Here is a 15022-nt window from a genome sequence, read left to right on the forward strand (position 1 = left end):
CTCACTCCTCTGGAAACGCTGAGTCGCTGCTGTTGTTCGGGCGGAATTACTGTAATCCATCCTTTGTAGTTCCTCTGTCACACTCAAAGTTATCAGCCAAAGTTTCACCCTCCCTTCCGCTCTGCCTCCCACACTACTCCCCCCCCCCCGCCGCCGCCTCTCCTGCACTCTTCAAAGGCAACAATAGAAGCGTGGACACGCCGGCAGACAGAGAATTTTCTCCGTCAAAGTGCTTCGTCGTATAAAGCGCCTCTTTGGAAGTTTAAACCAGCGTGGTTGAGACCTGCATGTACTCAAGGAGGGAGATAACTCTGTGACAGCAGGTTATTGTGAGTTAATGGTCTTATTCCAGAGTTCTGACTGCAGGAAAGCTGTCCTCGCCTCATTACCCAGACTCCCCGGAGGAGCACCTACACGCTCACCTCTAGCCAATTAGGGACCAGGTGCTCACCAGCAGCCAATTATAAGGAGACAGACAGGAGCTCCCACCTGTCACCGGCTGGCTGTGTAACTGGCTATACAGCTTGTTGGCTCTCGGGAGTCTGAGGCTCGGTACACGTGGGGGAAGATATCAAAGGTCCAGTTTAATATAGCGTCTAATAGTCCGTCTATATGTTCCTCTGAGCCCAGAGGTCACATCTTGCTGGCATCCCTTGAATTCTCACCTGCTACCTCCGCTGATCTTTAATCACATACGCCTTTTCCCCTGTTATTTCATTTGTGGTTATTAATCTTCTCACACATCTTTTTCCACCCCACAGTTTCAGGTCACTTCAGAACACGCTCTGTTCTCCTGCTCGGTGGTGGACGTGTTCTCCCAGCTCAACCAGAGCTTTGAGATCATCAGGAAGCTAGAGTGTCCGGACCCGCAGATCGTGGGACACTACATGAAGCGGTTTGCTAAGGTAGACGTAGTGGATTTGCAACTTTCAGTCAAATTATAAACATTATAATCTCAGTATAAAAACTTGTAACAAAAAAACTTGTTTCCCTCTCCAGACCATCAGCAATGTGCTGCTGTCCTACGCTGATATCATCTCCAAGTGTTTTGCCAACTATGTGTCCATGGAGAAAGTGGTGAGTGGTCGAAGACTGAATGAAGAAGAGCTTGAAGTCCGCTCAGCCAAGGACAAACAATATGTTTTAGTTTCTGTAGTTTGTAATCATAAACAGGATAGAATCTTGATGGTTATTGTAAGAATGGTTTCCTTGGATGCCGCACCACCAAAAAAGGTTGATCTAACTGTAAATGCTTTTAGTGAGCGCTGTGTCATGTTTGTCTGTGCTTAGCCCTGCATCCTGATCAACAACATCCAGCAGCTGAGGGTTCAGCTGGAGAAGATGTTTGAAGCCATGGGTGGAAAAGATGTGAGTGAATATCTTTGTCTTTTTTGATCCCTATCCAGCCGATATCCTCTACGAGCTTAGAGTTGTGTGCATCTGTTGGTCACAGTGTTTAGTTCAGCAAATCTTATTCCACAGGCATCTATTAGTGCGTAACAGTCAGCTTTGTGTTTTACCATGTGCGTGCGTTAGCTGTGTGTGGAGGCCAGCGACATCCTCAAAGACCTGCAGGTCAAGCTCAACAACGTCATGGATGATCTCAGCAGAGTCTTCTCCGTCAGGTAGAAAACACACTCCGACATCAATGGGATGTATATTTAGACTGATTGACTAAACACGTCTTCTACTGTTCTCTCCAGTTTCCAGCCTCACATAGAGGAGAACGTGAAGCAGATGGGAGACATCTTGGCACAGGTGAAGGGAACCTCAAATGTGGGGAACGCCAGCAGCGTGGCCCAGGATGCTGACAATGTCCTGCAGCCCATCATGGAGTTCCTGGACAGCAAGTGAGGCAGTCTGCCATTTTTAGTGGAGTCTGAAAGGGAGAGTTCAGCTTCTTTGAGCGCCTTTTATTATTTCACTTTACTAAGACAGGCTTATGGTCTGTTTTTGTGAATCAAGGGTATGTTGGATAGTCGGGCTATCATAGTTTAAATCAATGTGATGTATGTGAGGTTAGGATTGTGGTCTGGAGTTAGACCAGCAGTCCACAGACAGGGGTTGTGGACAGACATGGTCCTTGCAATCCTTAAAGGTTTGTGAATTTGAGGGGAGCCAGTTTTTGAAAACTGACATAGATAGACGTGGTTTACTGAAAGTGCTTGAATTTGTATGTTTTGGTTGTAAGTTGTATTTTTATGTGGATATTTTTATAGATTTATTTTATGACATTAGTAAATTGGCATGTGTTGCTGTCTGCATGTGTGTCTCCTGCAGTTTTCTGCCATCATTGCTGTTCTCTTTGAGTTTTTGTATAGCCTGCCAATTCTCATTTGAAAAATTCTCTGTGTTGTTAGAGCAATGAAAGGTGCAATATGTAAAAAGTTTAGCTGAAAACATTCAAGATTATCAACAGAATGTGAAGACACAATAGTTTTGACGCCATGACGACTGTGTTCAGCGTGGCAGGACTATCATGATAAAATGAAATATTAACATGCTAACCAGCTAGCCCATCCCGTCCCAGTTAAGCTCCCGTGCTAGGGAGCACTTCCCTGGCGCTCCAAGCTTCCACTCATGTTTGCTAGTGGAACAGCTAACTGAGCTAACTGAGCTAACGAGCTCACGGCAGCTGTAGTTAGCAGCAGCTAGTTGCTGTAGTCACATGCCGCCCCCTATTTGTGTTGATTGTGACAAGTGGTTAATTCTTACATATTGCACCCTTAACGTTGTTTGGTTTCTCAAACTATGCTTTGTTTGGTCCTTGAATTTCGGGGAATTGTTCTTGAAAAGTCCTTGAATTCAATGTTTAAGAAAGTGTGGGAACCCTGGTTTGTATTGTCCCTGCTTTAGAGCAGCTTAATTCCACAGCCTGTACAGATTGTTTCAAACTATTATTTACTACTCAACATTCAAACTCCTCATTGAGACTTAACAGAAGAAAAGCCTTCCACGATGACTTCAAGCGGCGACCTCTTTCTGGGTTCAGACTCCTCTTCTCTTTCTCATCCGTTCTTCAGGGGGAAAAAAACAGCATTTGCCTCCTTCTGTTGCGTATTTTTCATCTTCCCCTCATTTCCTGTCTTCCTTCTGTCTCTAATCCCCTCTGCCAGCCTGACGTTGTTTGCTAAGATCTGTGAGAAGACTGTGCTGAAGCGTGTGTTGAAGGAGCTTTGGAAGCTGGTGATGAACACCATGGAGAAGACCATCGTTCTGCCGCCGCTCACGGACCAAACGGTGAGAGCACCCCGTCCTGCAAAAGCACGTACAACCACACAAACTTGCACAATAACAATGCAAAGCCACACATGTTATTTTGGCACCCGCTGTGCCTACTGTACATGCAAGGATTGATTATTAGTGTGCATAAACAGACATGTGCACACATTCATACAAACACACACATCAGCAGAATCTGTTCGGGCTTATTTAAGCGGGATTGTGTGACAAAGAGACACGACTATTCAATGTGTTGTTGCCCATAAGGTAGACAGCAGAACAACAATGTGCAAAACATGTAACACACATGCACCCACACAGGCACAAAAGCACACACACCTTCAACTGCTAAGGCAGCATCAAAAGGAAAAAGGAGAAGGAGGAGGTGGAGAATGAGGAAAGGGAACACAAAGGCAGACATTTTGTGCGTGTTGCGATTCAAGATGGCCCTTTTTTTTATAAACAAAAGCTCAAACTGCTTCTGCATCACATCTACATGTCGTCCTATCCACTTCTTTAACCCCTACACAGAATATATTTAACATCGCCCCCAGTGCCTTCATTCACCCAGACAATTAAAACGGGGGGAAAAAAACTGGAGGAAAAAAGGAGTGCACCATATCATTCTAACACCAGCTCATGGCTGCTCTCCAGTATGTCAGCCAAAAATGTATTTGGAGAGATTCCTGATTTATGAGTAACTCACAACAGAGTGGCAGAACATTAATTTTTGCCCAGAGGATCTGGCCCACTTCCAAAAACAAACGAATCATACATTTTGGAAAGCAGCCTCTTGTTTTCTTTTGTTTTGGATATATGTGTTCTTATTTGTGTTTGGTTATTAACTAAAGAGCCTCATATCACTGTTAAGACGGTGATCTCTGGTTAACATGTGCGGCGCTCGCCAGTATCAACTCTACTGGTTGAGCCATAGATATGCAGCTGCTAGCCCCCTGTCCAACTGAGTTTATCCAATAAGAAAAAAGAAAGAGGAATAAAATGAGGAGAAGAAAGCGAGCTCTGGATGTGTGCAAATGCCACATTATCACCTGTTATATAGAATTCTTTTGTCCATTTAAGGGTGCAGTATGTTAGAATTGGCCAACTGTCAAAATTCATGTTCCAAAAGAATAGGGGGCGGTAGTTCAACAGAGTAACTGCTAACTTCTGCTAACTGTAAGCTAGATAGTTAGTTAGCCTTGCATCTAGCGGTGAGTGCTGGGTGGTATTCAAGAAAGGGCGTGCTGGGGCTGGCTGGTCAGAACGCTAACAGCAGTAGGTGTCTGCAACATAGCATAAAGACGTCTTTGATATAATGTAAAAACTATTTTTTCTTCACATTCTGCTGATGATTCTGTTTTTAAAATTCTTACATAGCCTAATTGGCAAATATGCAAATATTCATACTATTATTTCTTTACATTCTGCTGACTAAACTTCCATCATATTGCACCTTTAAAGTTGCTAAAACAAGTATTTGATATATTCTCCTAAAGATTTTAGATTACAGTGAATTTCCTGGCTCCCTCTGTCCCTGTAGTCAGTTCAGGCTTTAGGCAGGTATCACTCGGTCCCCCCTCCTTTACAGCCCTGGGGCCAAAACTTTTGTTTTTTTGTTTTTTTTTAATTGATGTGGGGCTCTTTGCAGCTTGACTGACCCTTCTCTCTGGTTGTTGTTGTTGTGATTACTATTACATCCCGCTCCCACCGCTCTCCCTCCACAGATGATTGTAAGTACAGCACTCCTGCGTGTGTGTCTGTCTGTCTGTCCACGGTGGTTGGTTCTCTGCTATATGTGGCTGCGATCTACCCCTGTTTTTTACCCCACATCGCACCCTCTCCCCTCTCACAGCCTCGCCTCTCAGAACTGTCCCATCTCTCTGTTCTCCGTTCACTCTCTTCCTTCTCTTCTCTAACGCTGTCTCTCTTTTTGAGAAGACAGAAGCATGGTGCATTCCTGACTGGTTCTGATAGGTCCCACTTCCCCCTCCCCCCACCCCCCTCAACAATCTCCACCAATCAATGCCCCCCCCCCTTCTTCCGCTGTCTCTTCTTCCTGAACACTCTCCTCAAACAGGAAGTGGTGCTCCTCTCTTGCGCCTGGTGTTGCCTTGTTTTCTTCTCATGCATTGTGTCCTTTTTACTGAGATTCTGGTGGGGTGACTCTGATCTCTCGGTGGCTTGGTATCTGGTGTCCTGCCCCACCCCACCCCCTCTCCCTCCTTCTTAACCTCAGCCCCCCCCCAACTGTTCCCACCTGTTCCCACCTGTTTGAAATGTGTCCTGCCCCCATCCTTCCCACCGCCCAACTGTGGGTTTGTTGCTTGCATCCGGTCTATTTCAACACTGCAGTCCTCTCTCAGTATACTGTACAACACCGTACCGTACTGTATGTCTCTGCAGACCTGTCATGTTGGTCTGTCCTGGTTTGATTTCATGTTCTGTTATTACTATGATGATTTTAAATGCTGGTATTATCATTGTCACCGGTCCTCGTGGCTTTTCTGACAAGACGTCATTGGTGTGAAGTGATGTTGGTTAAAAGAAACGGTGCATTTACTGTACCCTGCAAAAAAACAGTTTTGTAACGCGACCCTACACGATAAAATGACGCATCTAGTTTAACATAAGAATTTTTCAAATAGGCCATCCTGATCTTTGAACTGTAGTGTACGCTTTAGTACACAGCCAAAACATTGTAATGCCACACAGGAGGATTTATTCTAATGAGCTGATTTTACGCCTGTTTTTCAGTCCACATGATCTGTGGTGCTTATCTATTGTTATGTCAAGCCCAACCATAGTGGAGGAAGTATTCAGCTTCTTTAGACACAAAACTAATCCTTGAAAGTAATCTTGTACAAGTAAAATAATTGCAAAGTACTTTAGGCAGAAAAAAGGTACCATTGAGTCTTACATAATTATTATATTACTGGGTTATTTTTAATGATGCATTTATGTGTAAATAGTATTTTACTGTTAACTGCTAATTTGAACTATTTTCACGTATTACTGTAAAAAAGAGCTTTTATGTACTGAATTCTACGATGTGTTGATTTTATTTTTATCTTTATTTAAGGAATAGTTTCTACAGTTTGTTTTCTATGTTTTTACACTCAGTTTCTTCCCTGTCAAGAGCCAGTTAAGAGGATTGATACCACTCTCAAGTCTTTATGTTCAGTGTGTAGCGAGAGCCGGTGGGGGGTGTTTAATAGCTTGGCTTAGCTTAAAGGCTGGACATTGGGGGAAACTGCTAGCCTTGCTCATTTTAAAGTTCAATCCACCTAGCAGCACCTCAAAAGCTCACTGATTAACATGTCGTGTGTAATCCACACACAAACAGGAATTATGAGTTGACAACTTGTGGATTTCCTGGGAGTTATATGCTGGGTTACATGCTATTTCTTGGTGACCAGCAGCCGGGACACAGTGCCTTCCTTCCTGACACATAGTACTAGCACATAACTCCCTGTACAATCTGCCATTGTGTGTGTGTACAGATTTAACAAAAAATAAACAATATGATGTGCTGATTTGTGAGCTTTAGAGGTGCTTGTGGATTCATTTTTGCACCTGTGGTAGAGCCATGCTACATCTTATTCTAAGCTAAGCTAATCATCTCCCTGCTCTACCGCCTAGCTTTTTTGGATTTGCGATTTTTTTCACCCAACCCTTAAAATGTCAAACTTTTTCTTCATCATTCAAATCCTGGGATTATTTCATGTCATCAACAGGAGAGGTTTTTCACAACAACATGCACCCGTTGTTTCCTGCAAATAGCATGTAGACCTATTACAGGTGACCGTGCCCCAGTATCAGACCACATAGTGTGGCCCTATGATTGTAGCTTCCCTTGAAATAGCAGAGCAATGTGAGATTGTCAAAACGGGTTTAAACATTTGTCAAGCAAGTGTCATCTGCAAATTTCAAAGCAAATTTGGTCAGCATCCATTTCCTCCATGTGTGCTGCTCTCTCGCTCTGTCAACCAGATTTTGGTAAAGTTTGTCTTTTTTGGTTATAAGTCACGAAATACGCTGCTGCTGCTGCTGCTGAGCTAATCAGCAAAGCGAAAAGGAGGGGACGTCTCTAGAAGTGAGAAGTATCCTCGATTTTCTTATTTTTCATTTTGCAAAGCAACATATGCACTTCTGACTGCGTATCCTCATGTAGCCAAATGAGGGTGAAGTCAGACTGCAGGGACTGGCCACTGCTTGAAGTATTAACCAAATGCTCTCTTTCCAGGGGAGGCTGAAGAGTGCTTCTCACAGTGATGTAAGGACTAAACCCCTTCAGATCAATGTGTCTTGTCTCTCTCCCTCTATGTCTTCTTCTCCGTGTCTCCGTCTCTCTCTCTCTCCCTCAGCTCGCCGGTCAAACAAAGCAGTGGAAATATTGATTTTTCACTTTTGTTTTCACACAACATTCCTCTGTAGTGCTGTTTATATGCTGTGAAATGCTGTAGGAGTAGCCACCTACACTGCCAGCCTCGCCACAGGTCATACACAGGTCATCTACAATGCGGACATTTGCGGCCGCGGAGTCAAGGAGCTCAATCGTCACTTAATCCCTCTTGGGTTTTTTAAAAGCAACACTTTTGTTTCGTAATTGCTATCTACATTACATGCACACTTTTTTTTTTTTTTTTTAAAGTAGGGCGGGGTTCGGCTTGCAAGATCAGCGCAAGCCAAAGCGGCTGAGCTTCTCGAGGCAAAGCTGCGAGCAAGTGATGTTTGGCACTCTGACTTGCAGCTTATAGAGCATTTTAGTCACGAAAACTCTGCTCGCAGGATCAGAATATTTTGGCATAACATTTTTTAAAAAGGCACCACTATCTACTGTACTTTGTCTCAGTTAAACGCAGCGCTGCAGTGGAGGATGGCTGGATTACTCTGCAGCGAGCCTGTCAGACTTTGCTTGCCTGATTGAATCTAGCCTGTAATCAGAGATAGGATGTGAAGGTGCAGTCGGCAGCACTTAGGGATAGATTCTCTTACCAGAGTAATGCATTAGGCTGGACTTTGCAGTAAATACCTGCATACACCTCAGTGTGTGTGTATGTGTGCGTGTGTGCCTGCACGTGTGTGTTCATGAGTGCACGAGTATGTGTTCTTTCTTGCCCTCACCACGACGAGCTGAGCCACTTTCCCTTCTCTTCATACTGAAATGTCTCAGTGTGTGTGTGTGTGTGTGTGTGTGTGTGTGTGTGTGTGTGTGTGTGTGTGTGTGTGTGTGTGTGTGTGTGTGTGGATTTGTGCAGCGGAGTGTAATGTTTTGGAATGAATAAAACGCAGATAAGTGTGATAACAGCACTTGAAGGAAAAGGTACCTTGACATCTGTAAAGAGGCTTAGCGGGACTGTTTATGAATGTGTGTGTGTGAGTGTGTCAGAAACGTCGCTGTCCTCTGTGTGACACTAAGCCGTTTACTGCTGCCCTGCATTGTCATGATAATAACAATACTCTCCCCTCTTCTTCTCTCCACCTCTCTCTCTCTCTCTCTCTGTCTCTTCCAGGGAACTCAGCTCATCTTCAATGCGGCCAAGGAGCTGGGACAGCTGTCCAAGCTGAAGGTACAGTGTGTTTTTACACCATAACGCTCTGAGCCTGGCATCAGGGCTTCAAATCAAGACTTTAATTGCTCAGAAAACATGAGACAGAGCAGGCAATAGGACAGACTGGACGTTTTACAATGGTGCTTCTATTGTTGTCGTCCTCAGGAGCACATGGTTCGTGAGGAGGCCAAAGCACTCACACCGAAACAGTGCGCTGTGATAGAGCTCGCCCTGGACACCATCAAGGTAAGAACTCTTTACCTTTTTTCTGTGTGAAATAAACGGGAGAGATTGAACCAAGGATTTACAGATTTACAATTTAATTTTGTATTATTATTTCTGAGAGCTGATTAGAGGACAGTATGCATGATTAACATCCTTTACAAACTCTTTATTTTAAACATCCTGGTTCTTTGAGGTGGGTTAAGAAAGGGAAAATAAGACATAATGTATGTAAAATAGACAAATGAGCAGCTATTTTACAAGATAAGAAATGATTCAGGGGGTTTAGAACTGGACAACAGCCCTTAAACATAACTCGACTGAGCTACTGTTAGTGTCCTAAAAAGTCCTGGTCAGTTTGTTTGCTGGATTAATTTAGGGTTTTAATTATTGTCCATGATTTAATTATTTACCTTTTTTTTTATTAATTTATTTAATTATTTGGTTATAAAAAATGAGAAAACACAAAAAAAAAGATGACCATCATAACTTCCTCGAGAGCCTCAGATGAAGACAAAACTGTCCAACAATCCAAAACTCAAAAATATTAATTTATTAGAATGATTAATAATGTTTTTGTTTGTTTGTTTTTTTTTGCTTGAAAAATAACAATAAATCCCTTTTCAAAAGAGTTTCCAAATATTTTCCCATCAATAGACTAACAGAACAATCAGTTAATCCGTTATTAAACCAATCTTTGCAGCTCTGGATTATTGTGTTAACAGTTCTGATTTCCATTTTCCCCCAAAAAATGTCTTCTCTTCCTTGAGAATCTTGCCATAGAAGGTAAGTTACAGCTATGTTCTTCTTTTGTCTGTGCACCTCTGTGCCCATTAGCAATACTTCCATGCTGGCGGTGTGGGTCTGAAGAAGACGTTCCTGGAGAAGAGTCCCGACCTCCTGTCCCTCCACTACGCCCTGTCGCTCTACACGCAGGCCACGGACAAACTTGTTAAGACCTTTGTCCAGTCACAGAACTCACAAGGTAACCTAATGCTCTTTTTTATGTGTGGCACTCTTCACATTTCTCCTTTCTGCTTTTTTAATTCTATTTCCAGTATCAGTTAATTTCCAATGTTTCATCATTTTCTGATTGATGTTGCTGTATTCCTTTTTCGCTCGCTCGGCGCAGTGTCTCTCACTCCTCTGTTGACGTTAGGGTTTTCCCAGAACGCTGAGCTATGTATACTGAAAATATCTTTTCATGCTTTGTAGAGCATGAAGTCGAGGCTGCGCACTATTTTTTCTCCCCACTCTGAAATGCTGAGTCTCCTGGTAGCCAGACCTCTTTACAGTATCTGACAGCTATTTGCAATGAAAAAAATAAATAGCAACCCCCTTCTTTTCTCTGATTCCGCTGCTCAGCCTCCATCCTGCCGTCAGATGGCTACATAGCAGCCGTCACATTTGTGGGAGCGCTGATGCTGACACGCTGTCCCTGAGCGCCGCTGCTAGAAATACCATTCGAGTGGATGCTAGTTTAAAATGTAATTAGCAAAATGTCATGCGATTTTCATGAGCATTTTACAGCAGCTGGCTGCAGATCTAAAGAATTAGAAGTAAAGATTAAACATACATCTATCTATCAGGGTCTCACATCGTCAGCGACAGTTCTTATAAATGTTGGTCTGTTTTTCTCTCGACCTCATATTTCTACATGTTTCTCCTCTCTCTGTCTACTCCCTCCCTCTGCCCCGTCTGTGGGCCAGTGTTCGGCGGGAAGGGGGTGAGGTTCACCACTAGTGAGGATGTTTACCCAGAGAAGGGTATGTGGCACTCAGGCTCAGGGGCCTGAGACATCCAGGACTACCAGAAACGAGACCAAGCCCAACTCCCTTCACACTCCACCTTCCTCCCCCATGTGCATCCTGAAACTCCCCTGCCTGCTCAAACTCATCCCAACAAACAAATGCAATGCACAGATTGAACATACTTGCTCTCTTCCTCTCTCGATCTCTGCATTTTTTGCACACACACATACTGTACATGCCCCCCACGACAATAACAGCATAGGCTTTATGCATTCATGCATGTAATGTTACACACTGATGTCTGTATGTACGGGACTGCACTGAATACATACGCCACGGACGGTATGTATGAGCAGACACTGAAGCATGGTGTGCTGACATCAGACAAAAAGAATAGAAATGCATTAAAGTGTGGAGGAACCCTGATCCAGCATGATGTCACCGAGAGAGGCCCGAGGGCCGAATGAGCGTGTGTGTGAGTGTGTGTGTGAGTGTGTGTGTACACGTGGGTGAGAGGCTGAGCAGAGCTGATGTGACTGAGTGAGACTGTCCTAAAGGTTGCTGAAGCAGAAGCATCAGTGTATCAGAGTATTGTCTGTCTCCAGTGAAGAAAACAGAGAGGAAAGCCGCCTCCTCCTCCTCCTCCTCGCCAGTGTTACCACCCCTCCCGCTGTGTTTGAAATGAAAGACGCCGATGAAGAGGACTAGGATTATTCTGTCTGAAGATGATGATGGCTGCTGGCACTCGTTTGTCTGGGAGGGCTTCCTGTCCTTGCCTGCCCCGTCATCGCACACAAACACAGGCAGAAGCGGACACGTACAAACACACATACACGCGGCTCGTTCCCACGTGCAGCGCGGCCCGCCCTACAGCAGTGTTGAGAAAGGATGCTCAGTTCACCCTCCACCCTCCCTTTCACCAGATTGAGCCAATCAGAAACAGTCCCTCAGGTCAGGTGGTCTGATTTCTGTCACTTTAGATTAGAGTCAAAGAATTTGATGCTTGCTCACAACACGCTCAGGCGGGATGACGCAGGAGCCGTTTGCGTTCAGCTAACTCAGTGTTTGCGTGTTGACTCCATTCGATGCGACTCTCAGATGGACAACCACAGTGAGAGATGACTAATAATATACAAAGTTGTTGTTTTCCTGTAGACAGAAGAATGGAAGCAACAAACCATATCTTATTCAGAAATTCAACCACGACTGTCTATATCATATTGAAATGTAAAAACTACTGAATAGACTCTGAACTGGCACTGAAATAATGTGATCTGACAACCACTTGTTTGGTCTGAATAGCCCTCTTTGAAATTTCTGTGAGGTCATTTAGATTTTTGCAGTTTCAAAAACAAAAACTAAGTAAAAGTGATTTATTTTTTTTGCCACTGACAGGCTCAAATTATTATTTTAAATGTTTTACAACATTATGAAAAGAATCCTATAGAGATAGACCATTTAGTTTAACCGGAAACTCAACAGAAACAAAATAAAACTCACTCAAACTGTCTTGGTGAGTCCTTCTATTTTTCAAACAATCACCCACGCTGGTTTGGTTAAAATAAACCCTTAATTCACAGTTAGATGTGACAGTTAAATGTTTCCACTCTCTGTTTTTCACCACTGCATTTTTTTGATTCCTCTTCCTTCCTCTTGTAGCCATCTTGGTTGTATTCCTGTTGGCGATTGGAAGGGGGACCTATAACTGATAAAATATTTAGAATTATTACATTCTTACAGAGCGTTTGTGTTTTAACTGACGCAGCTTTTCTTGCCTTTACAACCCAAGCAGCCCAGGAAACTAACAGACCAAAGGCAGGCGTTGTTATTCACTCAAGTGACGCTAATCAGCCAATTAAATCTGTGTATTGACTTAAGAATTGTGATTCCGGGGTGCCCACTAGCTCAGTTGGTAGAGCAGATGCTTTGTTCTCACTGCGGTGGCACAGGGTTTGAGTCCGACCTGCGGCCCTTTGCTGCAAAAAAGGCAAAAAAAAAAATACTTGGAACAAAAAAAAAGAATTGTGTTTCCAGTCAGAAACACACAGTTGAGACAGGAGAAATGCGATGGGAGACAGCTGTCGGATAAAATCGACAGCAAAAACAGAGCCTTAAATCATGAAACGACTCTTCCATGTTCTTTCTGCCAGGAGGCGAGTCAAAATTAGCGTGACTCATAAATAGGTTGCATTTGTTAAAAGCAGCAATGTGATGCGCCACTACCAGACAGCACAGAGCAAGTTCTGAGCAAACATACCCAGGAAATAAATTATTTTATATGGTACGGAATCTGAGTAGTAACACGTCTTAGAAGTTATATGTTCTGGACTTTTTTCATTAGCAATTTTGAAACTGGACAATTCTTGTACTTGGATTTTTGGACTTTCTGAATTGGGGACATTTTTGTTATTGCATAATTAGAAATTTAAAACGGGACAATTCAGACCACCCAAATTCAGACGCATGGTTTTCATATTTCAAAATTAAGTATTCGCTTGCTAATTAGATTTAAATGAATAGTAGAGATATATCCTGTCCTTTCCTGTCAGCAGCTGGATGTCTATGACTGTAACAAGGATGCAAATTAACTTCCTGCCAAGTAGATTTCTCTTGATAGTCTTCCATCATATCAGAGTAGATGATTAAAGCGAGATGACTGAGCGAAGCTCGACTGCTGTTGATCAACGATGACTGCTGTTCTTACCAACCGCAGGCTGTGAGCTGCTGTATTTGTAATTGAAATAAACAGGGGTCATCTTTGAAACAAGCACGCTCGGGTGACGATTTGCTGCAATCACAGCACAAGATTAATATTTAATGGCTATTCTGGTGAAGATTTTCAATATGGTGCTAAATTTGCACCTCTGACTGTCGTGTTTATTGAAGGAGAGAAAGCCCGGCATTTTTTTCTTGGCAAAAATCTTCCTGCCTCCCAGCCAGCAAAGTTTCTTTCTCATCTTTTATGGACGTCCTCCACAGAGTAGTCGAGGCCAGATGGATGACTGCTGCTCTCTTTGGTCCTGCTGGCAGCGAGACCAACAATCCCATAATGCTCCCTGGAGAGATGCAGAGCGCTGCATGCCAGGAACACTCTGCCGTCTAACTCCCACAGACACCTTGTTTAGTGGGCGGCTGGTCGAAAAACACACACGCACACGAGCTGCTGGTCGCCGCCGCAAGGATACCATTGACAGAGCGAGGACACTAATTAAAACATTGAAAATTAATGTCCATCTGTCGCCGTATCCTTCTGGAGATGTATGCGGATCTCAACCACTTGTTCGCACGCTGCACAAAAGCCACATAGAGGTGCTGAGGAAGCGATTTGTCCACTGTCTCCCTCCCAGACAAAAGAGATGGAGCCTGAGTGGAGCCGTGAGGGCTTCTTCACCCGAAGACAGTCTTAAGGAGTCAAGCAGCAAAGGGACATGGGCTGTGGGCTCGGGTCCAGAGTCGAGTTATCTTGGACGGAGGGGTGGACGTACTCAAAACTAAGTGATGTTTTATAGTTGAAATACAAAGAATCATCTTATTTTAACCAATTTGCAATTCTTTTGATGTTGATTAGGAGTAAAAGTTGTCTTGTCAAGTTCAGAGGGTTGTACAACCTGTACAATATACTCTATCTTTAGACTTTCTTTTTTATTTGAATAAAAACACAAAAAGTAGTACAAGGACAAAACTAAAACTACACTGTGGAGAAACAGTGTACGGTCACTTTATTTAGAGAGTCACTTATCAGTTGTGCCCTCCGTCACCGACAGATCTGAGAGGCTGAACTGCTTCTCTCTCCGTCCCCTCTCTCTCGTCCCTCCTCTTGCTATGCTTGGGTAAAAGTGTTTACCAAGGAATGGGTGTGTCCACCTGTCTCGATCCATCTGAGCATGTCCTGACCCGATCTACGTCGGGGGGGGGGAACCACACTGTCCAGTTGACCTTCTCCAGCTTCTCTTTCCTGTCCTCTTCTCTGCCTCTTACTAACCACCCTGCATCCTAACAGACACCTTGTGAGCTATGAGTGGGCACAGATTACCGTCCTCACTGGATCCAAATTATTACCTCTCAGTCCGCCCAATTCAGTCTGCGTCTAATGATAATGCAGAGCGCCTTACTGAAGGATTTAATAGCATTTATTTATGGTCCAGTTTAAAACATCCTCTGGACTGTAGTTGTGGGGTTGTTGAGAGATGTTTTCTCAAGGCTTCATCAGCTCATCAGTAAATGTATCAGTTATTCTACTATATTGAACACATATGCCCACTCATAGCCGCTTTG

The 15022-nt window shown here is 43.6% G+C and overlaps 1 protein-coding gene across 10 annotated transcripts in view; it reads left to right on the plus strand.

The window, feature by feature from the left end:
• Nucleotides 1-15022, plus strand: part of unc13a (unc-13 homolog A (C. elegans)) — a 50918-nt gene that overhangs the window by 29929 nt on the left and 5967 nt on the right. For 2 of the 10 annotated variants that reach the window (XM_030432570.1, XM_030432576.1), the window contains 12 exons: nucleotides 762-905; nucleotides 1000-1077; nucleotides 1291-1368; nucleotides 1537-1625; nucleotides 1704-1850; nucleotides 3117-3240; nucleotides 4947-4952; nucleotides 7466-7495; nucleotides 8736-8792; nucleotides 8940-9020; nucleotides 9834-9981; nucleotides 10706-10762. In XM_030432570.1, coding sequence (XP_030288430.1) covers nucleotides 762-905; nucleotides 1000-1077; nucleotides 1291-1368; nucleotides 1537-1625; nucleotides 1704-1850; nucleotides 3117-3240; nucleotides 4947-4952; nucleotides 7466-7495; nucleotides 8736-8792; nucleotides 8940-9020; nucleotides 9834-9981; nucleotides 10706-10762 — 1039 coding nt within the window. The remainder of the gene's footprint in view (nucleotides 1-761; nucleotides 906-999; nucleotides 1078-1290; nucleotides 1369-1536; nucleotides 1626-1703; nucleotides 1851-3116; nucleotides 3241-4946; nucleotides 4953-7465; nucleotides 7496-8735; nucleotides 8793-8939; nucleotides 9021-9833; nucleotides 9982-10705; nucleotides 10763-15022) is intronic. The other 8 variants (XM_030432577.1, XM_030432574.1, XM_030432578.1 and 5 more) reach the window with 5 other exon arrangements.

This window comes from Sparus aurata, chromosome 11 (genome assembly GCF_900880675.1).
Source record: "Sparus aurata chromosome 11, fSpaAur1.1, whole genome shotgun sequence".
Taxonomy (NCBI): Eukaryota; Metazoa; Chordata; class Actinopteri; order Spariformes; family Sparidae; genus Sparus; species Sparus aurata.